The sequence below is a fragment of the Colobus angolensis genome, unplaced genomic scaffold, assembly GCF_000951035.1.
Source record: "Colobus angolensis palliatus isolate OR3802 unplaced genomic scaffold, Cang.pa_1.0 Scaffold162, whole genome shotgun sequence".
NCBI lineage: Eukaryota > Metazoa > Chordata > Mammalia > Primates > Cercopithecidae > Colobus > Colobus angolensis.
Window position 1 is genome coordinate 7,227,614 of NW_012114733.1, and position 16,102 is coordinate 7,243,715.

Sequence of the window (16,102 nt, forward strand, 5' to 3'; positions counted from 1 at the left end):
TTTTTTTTTTTTTTTTTTTGATAAAAAAGCCAACCTGTAGATGTAACAACCCAAGTAAACTAATTGCAAGAACACTAGCAGGCCAGTCAACCATGTCAAAATTATTCTACCCAAGGAGGACACAGTCCCCTTCATAAAGCCAAAAATGATGGAAACCTGTAATTGCTAGGCCAACCTCTTCATGGTTGCTTTTGAGTTGAAGTGAATCTATCTTGATTTCCACTGAAGTTGAATTCCATTGTAAAAGCATTTACTTTGTCACCTACATCATGTTAAGAACTACAAATGCAGTTTCCATTAACAGTAATGGTTAACTGGCATTTTAAGAGAAAAATCTTTGTAACTACACAAGCATTGTAATCCCACTACCAAGAAAATGGGAATTGCATAGATAGGTTAGATTATCTTTTTAAGTGATGGTGCTTTTTAAACTACTTTGTAGCAAACAAAGCTATTTTCTGCAAATATCAATGATATAAATGCTACCACAGATACTGTTAGATGCAGCTGAAACTATTTTATGCCTACATCTATATGAGGACACACTAGTGACCTTAACTTTTCAAGAAATGAGACAGTTTCTACTCTACATTGACATTAATAAAGTAAAAGCAAGCATAGCGCTTGTGAAATTGGCTACTGTGTACTTATACTATTCACAGATGATTTGTGTTAAATTATTCTAGAAAATACAAAAATAGGAATTTAGTAGAACAAAAGGGGAAGATATTAACATTTGTATGCTTATACTTTCTTTTTTTCTAAATAACAATAGACAGCGGTAGAAGGTATAAGATCTTTAATATGTTCCCGACCACCTTAAAATATATGCTTAAACATATTTCCAGATAATATTAATGAACACACATAAATTTATATAGGAAGAAATAAAAAAAAAACCTAGCTGACATTATCTCACAATTTTGTAAATTGCTAATATAGTCTACTCTATCACCAAGTTTCCTGACTAAAGGTTGATTAAAAATGGTGTTATGGAAAGTTTCACTAGCTAAACTCTCTACTGATTTATGTTCCAGAATCGGATTTTCCTTGTTTTTCTCTTGCTCCCTGTGTTCTGAGTGATAATCTCCAGAGATGTTGATAAGAAGTTGCATAGGGTAGCTCATTAGCCTATGACACCTTACTACCAACATAAAGTTTTTCTCATGAGATAAAAGAAGGGATGTCAGCAAGTACTTTCTTTTTTGAGGCAAATCAGCAACATCAGTATTCATTAAACAGTTCTAACATCTTTTGCTTCTATAACAGCACCATAAGACTTTAACTTGTGAGTTTAACAGTTCTCTATTTTAAATCTTGTATCAATTTTAGTTTAATTCAAGCTCATAATTTTAAGTACACAATACACTGACCTTTGTCTTGCAAATTTTGGTTTTTAAAACCAGTTTATGCTGTCAAATAGCTTGTCTCTAAATTAAGCAGATGCCCAAACAGTTTTATACTCTCTCTGAAATTATAAGATGCATTGATATACCATCCTACCAAGGAAATTTGGAAATTTAATTCCCATTCTACAATGAGGTGTAACAAAATAAAGCTTAAAATACAACTTCGATAGCTGTTTTCTGGTTGTATGCATTTTAATATTAATCTTGAGCAGGTTTAGACAAGTCAGCTTTGGAATACAATTTAAATTCCAAACCATCCATTCATGAGCCTTTGAAAGTTGTCAGAGTCAGTCTGCACAATTTTGTACGTACATGAATCCCTATAGAGAGAGCAAACTTAATTTTATTTTTAAAAATTGTATTTTCCTGTCTACTAGCACTTCACTCTACCATTTTCTGTCCAGATGGGATTTCTTTTTTTAGCTAAAAAAAGTCTGCACATCACACTAATTTAATGTCAGCTTGAAGCTACTATATTCTAAAATACATTTATCTGAAAATGAAAAAACGTTAATTGTATGAGCACTCAATGGGTAACACTTAAATGTACAATTACAAGTATAACCAAAGGTGGCCCAGATATCATTTAGTAGAAAAAGTAAAAATTCACAAATATTTAAAATGCAAAATATATCTTTTCTTATCTAATCACCCTTGCATTAAATTTATCTAGATAAAACAAGGCCCACAATAAATATTTTTTAAAGTAACATTTATAGATTTGGGGGTTATTTTTCAGATTAAATAATTATTGTACACTAATTGTAGGAAAAATGGAAAATGCAGATTGCCAAAATGAACCTTGAACAAAATTTTACTGTTTCAAAAGGAATTATTAATTTTTTTTCACTCTTTTTCATTTCCATTCATGCCTGCCCTCCATGGTTCTAGCACATAATACAACAGAAAAATATTTTTCTTTCTTTTTTCCTTTTTTGGCTAATGCAGGAAGCTTTGAAGATTTCAAAAGATTGGTTCTCAAGAAATTTCCAATTCAGTGTTTCCAGTAGATGATCCTTGTGGTTACGGATCTGCACTGCTTGAGTGTTTTTCCTAACCAAAATTTAGCCCATTCCAATCTCGTCTCTCCCATTTTGAACAGTTAAACAAATCTCTTAAAAATGCATTTAGTTGTCTTTATTATTGAAATAGTAAAATTTATATTGTTTGCAAATAACTTGAGTAAGTGAAATTATTTATAAAACCTGGTTTTAACAGAAGCATAGAGAATCATGTCAGACTCATTTGAACACAGAAAGAAAAACCAAGGAATTTAAGCCCATCAGTAACATTAATATTCTTGGGGACCTTGGCCCAAAATATAACTGTGTTTCTTATAGTCGCATATTTTGATACCTACCCCATTATAGAGAACCTACAAAGATGAATTTTATGTTGTGGGTGCTTCAGGCACTTATCTATTAAATGTCTATAATTGTCCTCTATACTACTATGGAGCCTTGGGCACAGAGGAAGTAAAATACTATTCACTGAATTACTTGTTGAACAAGAAAAGTATTCTGTCTCCTACTATATAGCAATCTCAGTAAGCAGATTTTTTCTTATAAAATAGTCATAGTCATCACTGATAACTGAAGATGCTTCTAATTATTTTATGACCACCATCAAATCTTCTGTCATGGGACCTATCCCTATTTCAGGTTTTAACAGATATGCCAAGAATACAGAATGAGCTATTTTAGGAATATCTTAAGAATATAGGTTTCCCTAACAGCAATTTTATCATACTGATCTTTTATCTCTACCTGCCAAATGAAATGGAAAATAATTGCCCAAAAATTTCAATTCAGACAATTTTAATTTTTACCTTTTCAACAAGGATGAGAGAGAATTACTCCAATTCATAGATTCTAAGTAAATAGATGCATAGAGAAACAGAGAAAGCTTTGCATTATTTTTCTTTTCAATAAAAGAAATGGAAATAGATTAAGAGCTTGAAAGAACAAGATGAAGAATTTTAAAGAAAATACATAATCTTTAGCACAAAACTGTTAATGAAAGGAGTGTTTTTTCCAAGCAAGAATATTCTATAAGTATATTCACAACTGGTATATGTTGCTGTAAGCAAAAATGTTTGAATCCTTTTTTTCCCAAAAAAGTGTCACAAGTATCCGGGAACAAAATAACTTTAAAAGAAAAAGCCCAAAATATAATTCTTGGATGCTTTAAAAATTAGGAATAATGTTAAATAAAGTTTTATCAATGAGGACAATATGAGTTCTGTGCTATATCAGATATTGTGTACGAGCATTTTCTTTTATTCTAGCACAAAAATTAATATTCTTTCATACCTTTTTTATTCTGCTTTTATTCTTTAATGTTTAGGTGCCTTGACCCAAGCCATTCGAAATTTTGCAAAAAGCCTTGAAGGTTGGCTTTCCAATGCCATGAACAATATTCCACAGAGAATGATACAAACCAAGGTATACTTTATGTCCTTGCTTTTTCTTTTGTGTTTAGGAAATTATTCTGAACTGTGAACTTTACATCTATCCTATCAAACGGTATTATGTAAAATGTTAAGGTTATAACATACATCATCTTTTAAAACTGATTTTTATATTTGTATTTTATAACCATGTAATAAAGAACTTGCACAAGAGATGTTTGGCAATGTTCCTTTCAAAGAGAATAGGGAAGCATTTCAAGTGTGGTGCATTTACAAGCCCTTTCTAAACAATATATTAGATGTATATATTCTAAATTATATATATAAGAAAGATATAAACTATGTAATTTCAGATATTAAAATAATATCCTAGAATATTCAAAGTTTTCATTTGAAGGAATTTTCTGTTTCTAAAATTTCTTACTGTACTTATCCTGAAAAGTTCATAGAAATTAATATTGTTTTGCTTTTTCAGGATGTTTTGGTGTTTTTCTAAACACTGGAGGATGCTTTTGTGAATCAAGTGAACAATTAACTCGTAATTAATATATCTCAGGAATGTGGATTATTTAGCTAGAGATATAAATTTTAGTCTCTACTTTGTCTCCTACTAGCCATGTTACTTTCAGTTAATCTGTGAACATATCCCCACAGCAAGATTGGACTAATCCTAAATTTTATTTAAATTTTGGTACCAGAAATCACATTTGTTGCTTCTTGTCAATGACTGTATTTACTATCAGACTCCAGCAGTATACTTTGCCTTTGAATCTGGGGGCAGAGTTGGTCAGTTGAAGTTATTTTAGCTGATAAACCTCTGTGGGAACATAAGTAGCCTCCAGTTCGCTCACTTGGGCTTAACGTTTGCAATAAAACTTTCTCTCTCTAAAACATATATAGAAGGCAACATTTCATTGATATGCCCATATTAGATTGTTCCTCTAGAGCTGTGCTGTCACAGTAGAGCCAGCCACATGTGGCTATCAAGTAGGGCCAGCCTCATGTGGCTATTTAAATTAGAATTTTAAATTAAGTGAAATGAAAAATTTAGCTCCTTAGTCACACTTGTTACATTTCAAATGCTCAGTAGCCTCCTCTGGCTGCTGGCTACCATGTTAGGCAGCATATATGTAGAGCATGTCCATCACTGCAGATAGTTCTCTTTGGCAGTGCTGTTGTAAAGTACCACATTGAGGTGTGCAAAAAAGAAGGTGGTCTTTGATTACGATCGAGGAATCCTTTCAACTTTCAGTCACATTTATAACAATGCCTCAAACAGCTAAAAGCACTACCCTTCCCAGTGTTGTCAAAGTGAATGTGGTAACAATCCAGTTGCAACATTGGCCATCTCATTGACCTCCAGAGTTTGCTTGAATGATTCACCACAGTAGAGGGTGCCGTCTGTTCTTCTGGTTTCACTGATATGCAGTCTCTTTTCGTCTCCGCATTCAATTAACAGAGATAATTTACCCCGACAGAGAAAACAGCATTCCAACTTCTGTGGCTTTTGGAATCAAAATGCCCAGGTCAATTCCCATCACTAATGGAGTTTCTTTGCAACCTTGAGCAAGCTACTTATCTTCTTTAAATCATATGTGTCTAATAAGATAGTTATGAGATTTGAATAGGGTAATATATGTAAGGCACTTAATCCAGAGCCTGGCACATAGTATATACTGGATTAATTTAGACCACAAAAATGGAATAAGATTCTTTTTTGGGGATGTGTGAGCTTCCCCCCAAGTTCCAAATAGTCCTCAAACATCTCACTGTCAGGATAGAGCATCCTGTTCCCTGTGAACACCCTCTACCACTCCCCATTGATCATTTGACTACTCGCACCTTATATACCCATATAAGTGATTGAGTGCAATATTATACATTCCTGTAAATACGTCCATTTTTAAAATATATTTTTAAAAGATTAAAATCATTAGATCTGTATTGTGCACATAACAAATTTTTATGAGATAATGTAGACTTTATGTAGACTTTTTGCATTATCTTTGCTGTCTTTCAAAAAAACTGCTTTATTCAGGGTGTGAACAGGAAACAAATCATGCACCCAAAGGTGGGGATAATCTAAGAGAGTTTAAGAAGAGCTTATTTCCAAAGGTATGAACAAAGTTGATAAACCAAGGAGGAATAGTAAAGCATCCCAGGGCTAGCAATAGTGAGAATCCTAACCATCCCTAGGAATGAAGGGGTGAGAGGTAAAAGCTATGGCATTAGGAAATCCACTCTTTCCCTCAGGACTGTGGTAACATTAGAAAAGGAAAGCAGGCTCCACTCTTAACAGGCAGCAAGCAGAGGTTGTAGTGAATAGGTACCATGGTAACCACTCTTTCTTCCCATCCTTCCATCTCCTGACAGTGCCTGTCATTGGTCAAACCCAAGTGGAAGCCAGAGAACAAGGGGGAAGGTTAATGTGGTCCATTCAGATCAATCTTCAAGATGAAGAAAAATGGAAAGTAGATTTTGAGAGACAAATAGAAACTTCCTGCATAGCCCTTTTAAAGAAACTGTAATTCTGAAAAAGGGTTATTCTGGTCATTTGCCTCTGGTAATTTCACCTCAAAATTACTCGTTTCTATAAAATAAAGGTAGTAAGAATAAATCTGAATGGTAATGCTCTGACATGCATTTTTAAAGTCAGTTTAGAGTAGGAATGTCCAGATCTCTTTTTATTTGAAAAGCCAAACTGCACATCCCTACTTTTAAAATTTGCCTACTTTGTACTTGACTGTCCAAAGAGCAGTAAAAAAAGAAATGAAAACCAACATTTTTCCTGCTTACCATGGATAAGAATTTACTTGCAAGACTGATTTAATTAATGCTACACTCAGATGTCAAAGAATGTGGGAGTTTGTTTTAGTCTTGACCTCAACCTACTCAAAAGGAAAATAATACTTGGTTTAGAGATTTAAATGCTATAATTTACAAGTAAACTTTCTCACCAAATGAATTTTAAAGAAGTGTCAGAGGCAAGCATTTAAAATTTGGCAAGGGAAAAAAGATTTGAAGATTGTAGTGGTTTGTTTTACTGGAGAAAACAGAATCCCAACTTAATTGGATTGCTTTATAGGTTGCCGCTGTAAGTGCCTTTGCCCAGACTCTGCGAAGATACACGTCGCTCAATCACCTGGCCCAGGCAGCTCGTGCAGTGCTTCAGAACACTTCCCAAATCAACCAGATGCTTAATGACCTCAACCGTGTCGACTTTGCCAATGTCCAGGTACTCTATTTCCTTGCAAAGTATGTCTCTTAAGGCAAGATACCCAGTTTGTTCTTCTTAATTAGGATCATCAAATTTCTTTTCAAAGTCTCATCTGTATCCCAGCAGCATCTATATTCACAGTTTCCTGAAAGAGAGAAGTTTGACCCAGATACAGCTATACCACTCCCATGTTTGTGGTTAAAGTAAGCTCACATTTACAGTCCTAAAAGACAACATATCACCAGTGTTTGCTGAATAGTTAGTAGAGTAATAAAGGTTACAGTCATTGAAGTAAGACAGGCAAGAAGTTAAACTCTTTCATGTACTAGCTGTGGAATCTTGGGCAAGTTACTTAACTACTGTAGGCTTCATTTTCCCCACCTTATAACACCTATCTTAGATTATTGTTTATATATTTAATAATTTCTACCATGACATGCAGAGATATTTCTATTTTAGTGCCCCTCCTTGAAAGAACTAAGAACAATTCTATTTCAGAGTTTACTATAGCTGCCTAGTAAATATTTATTCACTTAAAAAGAATTATAGGCAATAAGTTCGGCTATTGTGATAGTTCAAATGAAAAATATTGTTTAACCTTGTGATCACGTTACCCACTTGTACTTTAAAGTACACTTTAAAAGCTGAGTTAGAAACAGTATTATAGAATTTCAATATCAATTAATACTTTATTTCTGGTTCTAAAGTAATGAATCTGAATGTTACCCTATAAAAACAATATCATTGTCTACCAAAAGCATAAGCAACAAAAGGAAAACTACATAAACTGTACGTAATTAACATTTAAAACTTTAGGGTTTCAAAAGAGACCATCGAGAACACGAAATGACAACCCACAGAATGTGAGAAGATTTTTGCAAATCATATATGTGATAAAGGACTTGTTTATAGAATATGTAAAGAACCATTACAACCCAGTAATAAAAGACAGCCTGATTAAATATGGACAAACATCTGAGTAGACATTTCCCCAAAGAAAACATACAAATGGCCAAGAATCACATTAAAAGATGCTCAATCTCGTTAGCCACAAGGGAAATGCAAGTCAAAACCACAGCAAGGTACCATTTCATTTACTCTAAAATGGGTCTAAGCAAAAAGACATGTAATAACATATCCTATTGGTGAGGATGTAAAAAATTGGGACCTCATACACTGCTGGTCAGAATATAAAATGCTGTAGCCACTTTGGAAAACAGTGTGGCAGTTTGTCAAAAAGATAAACGTAGAGTTATCGTACGACTCAGCAGTTCGACTCCTTGTTGTATACCCAGGAGAAATGAAATCATGTCCACACAAAACTTATACATAGAGGTACATAGCAGAACTATTTGTATCAGCCACATAAAAGCAGAAACAACCCAAATGTTCGTCAACTGATTTAATAGATAAATAAAATGTGATCTATCCATACAATGGAATATTATTGGGCAATAAAATGAAATGAAGTTCTGATTCATTCTGCAACATAGACGAACCTTGGAAACATTATGCTAAGTGAAAGAAGCCAGGTACAAAGGATCACATGTTCCATGATTCCATTCGTATGAAATTCCAGAATAGATAAATCTATACAGACAGAAGATAGGTTGGTGGTTACTTAGGGCTGGGGGATTGAGAAGACTGGGAGGTAACAAATAAGAGTCATGGGGTTTATTTTTAGAAAAATGAAGAAGGTCTAAAATTGATTGTGGTGAGTGATGTACAACTTTGTGAATATACTAGAAGAAGCCTTTGAACAGTATTCTTTAGATGAATGAATTGTATAATGTGTGAATTACATTTCAGTAAAGCTGTTAAAAAAATACTGTTGTTTTGAAAATAAACTAATTGTTAATTATTTTATTTTCTAGAAATTTTAATTTCTACTTCTTGCCTAGTTTTGTCATTTAAAATATACCAAAAAGTAACATTTGGGCTTGATCCATTTTAGAGTACAATAAATTAGTTGTTCATTGTGATTTTCATGGACTGGGTTCAAACTTCTGAGATATATATATAGAGAGATATCTATATCTATCTAATATTTTATATTATTTATATCTACTTATATCTAATTTAAAACTATATATATGAAGTTTTAAAAAAATCCATCTACAAAAACACATACACACATACAAGTACATAATCTTTACAAGAACAAACTTTCTCAGCTTTACAAAACCATTTACTTTACATATTTCAGTAGGATATATTAACTAAATACGCAAAAATATTAACAGTTTATATTGCCTTAAAATTTACTGTAATATTTATTTCAAATCTTTTTTCAGAAAAGTTTAAGTGTCTTAAGAAAAGTTGAGGAAGGCAGCTTCTAGTTTCAGAAAGTAATTTAAACTCAATAACAGAAAACATTTTAAATAATTATTTCTAATAATATCTGAGAAAGTTTTTCAGTGTTCTGTTAATATTATTATATGTATAAATACATAAATGTATTTGTGTATCTGCATTCCAATGAAGTATTTCTACAAATGAGTTCTTCCCTGGTTTTAAGCATTAACCTTGAGACCATCTTTGCATATTAATGATCAGTGATATGTCTACTGTACTACTACTTATCCTCTACCTGCCAACTTTGAGAATACCCTTTCTTTTCCTCTATTTTTGACTATCATGTTTTTCTGGGTCCACCATGATAGTCAATACTGCTGAAACCCATATGATTCAGCATTTGCCCTCCAAAACCTTCTTCCTTTCTTCAGAGTACCATGACACTGTAGTGAGTCCTTCATTTCCCCCTACATTTTACTTTTCACAGCTCTGTACATTTTAATGAGTAATCTCTTTCTCAAGGTAGCACTTTTTCTCTTTAACACCCTTATTTCTTTCCTTTTCTTTTCCTAGTTTTGCCAGATTTTCCCAGAGTCCCTTTCCTCCCATTTCCCCTTTATCCCCATCTCCAGTTCATTTGGAAGTTGTCACAACTCCTGTAACATGAACCTCAATAATCTGACAATATAAGAATGATGCTCTTGTAATAAGGAGACTTCTATTTAAAACAATGAAATTACATGTGTGTCAATATTATAATACGCTAAGAGCTTGGAAGTGCTAAAAAGTTCCTTTCAGGATATCCATGTATCACTTTTTACTGCTTTATTCTCCTCTAATTAAATTTTCTTTTCTTTATGCATTTAAGATAATTTTTCTATTGCAGTACAGTTGGTTTCCTGTTTAATTGATAGTATTACAATGGCATCATTCTCTAATTTTTTTGTGTAAATGGGTGGTTTTTGAAGTCTACATTATGGGCTAAATAGGTTTGGGTGGGCTGACCTGATAACTTAGCTATTGCGTATACTTATGTTTCTGTATTTAAAAGCCATTCTGATTTTGAAGCTCCTGACTACTTTTCATTTTGGATATATATTTTTTTCTAAGTTAAGAACATCTGCAAATGTCCTTAGCTTTTTCAATTATAGACTTGAAATATCTACATTCGTTTCACAGGGAAATATTTACAGTGTGCTCTATTGTTAGTATATTTTCACTGAAGAGAGTAGTAAAATGAAGTATAATATAAATCAGTTTGAAAAGTCAGAATAATGTGCTGTGGTTTATTTCTCTAAGTTAGGTTTTAGATTATCATCTTTTCTTGGCAAAAACTAACTGCCAAGTAAATAGTGAGTTTGAATTTGTGGTAAGAAATGAAATTAAATTGCTTCATGGATACTAGTAAGTTTCTCCTTCCAATTATCAGTGTGCAAACAAACAAAAAAACCTATCCTGCTAATTTCACCTTTATTTGTAATACTAAAATGTTGGAACAAACAAATGTCTAACTATGTGGGATTGGTTATATAAGTAATAGTACATTATGCAATAAAACAAATTCATTCAGTGGACAATAAATATAGGTCTAATTTGCCTACATGGAAAGATGGTTACTATATATTTCTAAGTGAAACTAAGCAGAATATCTAATAGAAAATATAATATAATCCTCTTTTATTTTAAACATTTAAGTATGTATAAGCATATAATAATATAAAATGTATGTATAAATATATGAGTGTTTTATAATACAATATATATTTAAAATATAAATGTATGCATAAATAATATAGTGTATGTGTGTATTATAATATATGCATAAATAGATTTATTTATATATGCAGAGAAAAGTTGGAAAGGTACATACATCAACATGATATGCTGTAATTTCTTACTGTTGCCATTTTAAGTATTCTTAATGTTTTGTTCCTTTTTAGCTTGTTTGTATTTACAGTTTTTTCTATAATTATATTTTAGTATACTTAAAATATTTAAAAGTGGTATTCAGAAGGTAACATCTGAATGGATTTATGATTAATTAGTTAAGAGAAAAAAGACAGTGAATAGTATCATCAGCTGAAATACAGAAGAAACAGTAGATTTCCCTGAGAATTTAAAATAAGTTAACTTTGGGGCATTTTGCATTTGAAGTGCCTCCAGGTTGAAATGTCCCTTGAGTAGGTAAAGTCTGTAGGATCAGGAGAGATCCTGGAAATAGAAGAAGGAGATAATGGATTTATTCCATTGAAGTTGTCAATTTGAATAAATTTGTTTTTTGAGAGCATATAGAAAAAAAACTATAGACACCCTTTTGAGAAAAATACGTATATATTCGCAGGGTTTTATTGGGAGCCTCATAGACACTTCTCCAAAGAAATCTGTCTTGATAAAATTATCTGGACACAACGAACTCAGCTTAAAATTTTTCATTAAATTTCATTTGTTTAATTTTATGCTTAGGGAAACTGAGGCCCACATAAATTAATTGCTTGAGGTTAGTTTCGTTAATTCAGACCCTAAAGCCTATGTCTTCTCATTCCCCGTCAAATATTACATTACCAAAGAATTATGTTTTGCCTTGAGTGAATAGGTTTTTTTAAATCTCACTGGAAACATCACGATACTTACGGCAACCACTGAAAAGTAGCTTTAAAATGTCCTATTTTCATTGCTGTTACCAAACATTTCCCAACCAGAACCAGAAGGAAAATTGCAATAATCACATTTTTTGGCAGGAAGCATGTCTACATTTTCTCAAAAGAATTTTTGTTGTTGTTGTTATTGTTGTTTTCAGTTCTCTGAATTAATTTGCATTCATAGCCTTGCCTTGATAGCCCTTGAGATTTCTGTTCCCAATCCATAGAACTCATAACAGCATATGCTTCTACCTAGTACCATTCAGTGTTTGTTTCTGTTTTAATCTTGAGAGGACCACTTTTGGCCGATTGTATCTATTTATCTGTCTGACTTACCCTGAATCTTCTCAAATGAATTGGTTTTAAAGTTTTATGTGATGGGGAACAAAAAGAGAACTTCTGAAAGCAGTGTGAAAGCTGGATAGAATGAAAGACCTTGCCTACTGTAGGTTCAGACTTCTGTTTTTTGAAGTAATCATGTATTTTAGTCTTTTACACAGACTAGTTAATGGAGAAAAACCAAATCATACTTACATGTGACATCACTTTTTTATGTACCAGAGTGAGCAACGAGAAATATTCATCCCTTTAAACTGATAAAGATTGTGTTACCCTAACAATTGACAAGTAGTTGTTTATTTTCTGGATTCATTTAACTGTGGGAAGCTTTTATTACAATTTTCTGTTCTTGCATCTGGTGTGTGTGCTGATGTTCAATGAAAGGATGCTGAGTTGAACTTTTCCTTTGCTTTCTGTGTTACTGTCTCAGGAGCAGGCTTCCTGGGTGTGCCAGTGTGATGACAACATGGTTCAGAGACTAGAAACAGATTTCAAGATGACTCTTCAGCAGCAGAGCACCCTGGAGCAGTGGGCTGCGTGGCTTGACAATGTGATGATGCAAGCACTGAAACCCTATGAAGGAAGACCCAGTTTTCCTAAAGCCGCCAGGCAATTTCTGCTAAAATGGTCTTTCTACAGGTATCATCTAGGTTTTTCCTAGACTTGCTTCTTCATATTCTGCAAATATATGTGTGTATTTGTGTGTATATGCTTCTGTGACAAAAGAAAAGAAAGGAGTAAAGACTTTAGTTTGTGGAAACTCCCTGTTACAACTACCTTCAACCCAAGTCAGTGATTACAACATCATGGAAATGTACCAGGAAACTTAGAGAAATAAACTTTCTGCTAGTAAAAGAAATCTCTTGCTCAAAGCCCTAGATGTCCTCAGATGGGAACATCCAAGATTTCAGCCTAGATAATGTATTCAGCAATAATCAGAAAAGGGCTACTGTACTCCCTCTTGCAACATACATTATTTAGGCTTCTTTCTTGAGGCCTAACACTAGTCTCCTTTAGTTCTCTGTTTAGTGATGTTCAGAATGTGGTCCCTATACCAGTAGCATCACTATCAATTGGAAACATGTTAGAAATGCAAATTCCTAGCACCTCCTCCAAATCTACATGTATCAGAACCTGTAGAAATGAGGCCCAGCAATTTATGTCTTAAAAAGTACTTCATTTGATTCTGATGCATACCCAGAACTATCTACCTTCTTACTTTTATCAGTTATAACTGTTTTCAAACCTGGCTGCACATCAGAATTAATGTATAAAAAAGAAACAAATCCTAAGTTCCTCCCAAGACCTACTAAATCAAAATCTTGGTGGGTAAGAGATAGTGATTAGTGGCTGAGCACGGTGACTCATGCCTGTAATCCCAGCACTTTGAGAGGCCGAGGTGGTTGGATCAAAAGCTCAGGAGATGGAGACCATCCTGACTAACACAGTGAAACCCCATCTCCACTAAAAATACAAAAAATTAGCTGGGCGTGGGGGCAGGAGCCTATAGTCCCAGCTACTTGGGAGGCTGAGGCAGGAGAATGGCGTGAACCCAGGAGGCAGAGCTTGCAGTGAGCCGAGATCGCGCCACTGCACTCCACCTAGGCGACAGAGTGAGACTCTGTCTCAAAAAAAAAAAAAAAAGATAGTGATTAGGAATGAGGATAATCAGGATTTTTTTTCGCAAAGCTCTCCTGGTGATTCTAATGATTGCCAGTAATCTAGTAGACAGTAACATAGCTTATTAATAATATAAATCAGTTTTTGACTAAAATAGTATGGATAGAAGTGTGTACTTTTGTTGACATAGAAGCACCCAGAAGAAAAGGGCTTTCTGATTACATGACATATATCAAATGATGGGATGAGCTGTTGACCATAACTCCGCCACAAAAATTAAAAACAGCATTTATGAGGCGGTTCCAAGATGGCCGAATAGGAACAGCTCCAGCCTCCAGCTCCCAGCGTGAGCGACACAGAAGACGGGTGATTTCTGCATTTCCAACTGAGGTACCAGGTTCATCTCACTGTCAGACAGCGAGTGCAGGACAGTGGGTGCAGCCCAACAAGTGACAGCCGAAGCAGGATGAGGCATCGCCTCACCCAGGAAGCGCGAGGGGTCAGAGAATTCCCTTTCCTCGCCAAGGGAAACCGTGACACACAACACCTGGAAAATTGGATCACTCCCACCCTAGTACTGCGCTTTACCAAGAGTCTTAGCAAACGGCACACCAGGAGATTGTATCCGGTGCCTGGCTCAGAGGGTCCCACGCCCATGGAGCCTCCCTCATTGCTAGCACAGCAGTCTGAGATGGAACTGCAAGGCGGCAGGGAGGCTAGGGGAGGGGCGCCCACTGTTGCTGAATCTTAAGTAGGTAGACAAAGCAGCCAGGAAGCTTGAACTGGGTGGAGCCCACTGCAGCTCAAGGAGGCCTGCCTGCCTCTGTAGACTCCACCTCTGGGGACAGGGCATAGCCAAACAAAAGGCAGCAGAAACCTCTGCAGATGTAAATGTCCCTGTCTGATAGCTTTGAAGAGAGTAGTGGTTCTCCCAGCACAGAGTTTGAGGTCTGAGAACTGACAGACTACCTGCTCAAGTGAGTTCCTGATCCCCAAGTAACCTAACTGGGAGACATCCCCCACTAGGGGCAGACTGACACCTCACACCTCACACGGCTGAGTACACCTCTGAGATGAAGCTTCCAGAGGAACGATCAGACAGCAACATTTGCTGTTTAGCAGTATTCACTCTTCTGCAGCCTCCGCTGCTGATACCCAGGCAAACAGGGTGTGCAGTGGACCTCGAGCAAACTCCAACAGACCTAGAACTGAGGGTCCTTACTGTTAGAAGGAAAACTAACAAACAGAAAGGACATCCACACCAAAACCCCATCTGTATGTCACCGTCATCAAAGACCAAAGGTAGATAAAAACCACAAAGATGGGGAAAAAGCAGTGCAGAAAAGCTGAAAATTCTAAAACTCAGAGCACCTCTCCCCCTCCAAAGGAACACGGCTCTTCGCCAGCAATGGAACAAAGCTGGATGGAGAATGACTTTGACGAATTGAGAGAAGAAGGCTTCAGACAATCAAACTTCTCTGAGCTAAAGGAGAAAGTAAAAACCCAGCACAAAGAAGCTAAAAACCTTGAAAAACGATTTGATGAATGGCTAACTAGAATAACCAATGTAGATAAGTCCTTAAACAACCTGATAGAGATGAAAACCATGACACAAGAACTACATGACAAATGCACAAGCTTCAGTAACTTAATCAACTGGATGAAAGGGTATCAGTGATTGAAGATCAAATGCATGAAATGAAGTGAGAAGCAAAGTTTAGAGAAAGAGTAAAAAGAAATGAACAAAGTCTCCAAGAAATATGGCACTATGTGAAAAGACCAAATCTACATCTGATTGGTGTACCTGAAAGTGATGGGGAGAATGAAACCAAGTTGGAAAACACTCTGCGGGATATTATCCAGCAGAACTTCCCCAACCTAGCAAGGTAGGCCAATGTTCAAATTCAGGAAATACAGAGAACTCCACAAAGATACTCCTCGAGAAGAACAACTGCGAGACACATAATTGTCAGATTCACCAAAGCTGAAATGAAGGAAGAAATGTTAAGGGCAGCCAGAGAGAAGGGTCAGGTTACCCACAAAGGGAAGCCCATCAGACTAACAGCGGATCTCTCGGCAGAAACTGTACAAGCCAGAAGAGAGTGGGGGCCAATATTCAACATTCTTAAAGAAAAGAATTTTCAACCCAGAATTTCATATCCAGCCAAACTAA

At 35.1% G+C, this 16,102-nt stretch overlaps 1 protein-coding gene across 3 annotated transcripts in view; it reads left to right on the forward strand.

Annotated features, from left to right (window-relative positions):
- RFX3 (regulatory factor X, 3 (influences HLA class II expression)) overlaps positions 1-16,102 on the forward strand; it is a 303,708-nt gene that overhangs the window by 247,842 nt on the left and 39,764 nt on the right. For all 3 annotated transcript variants that reach the window (XM_011937352.1, XM_011937351.1, XM_011937353.1), the window contains 3 exons: positions 3,756-3,853; positions 6,905-7,054; positions 12,740-12,948. In XM_011937352.1, coding sequence (XP_011792742.1) covers positions 3,756-3,853; positions 6,905-7,054; positions 12,740-12,948 — 457 coding nt within the window. The remainder of the gene's footprint in view (positions 1-3,755; positions 3,854-6,904; positions 7,055-12,739; positions 12,949-16,102) is intronic.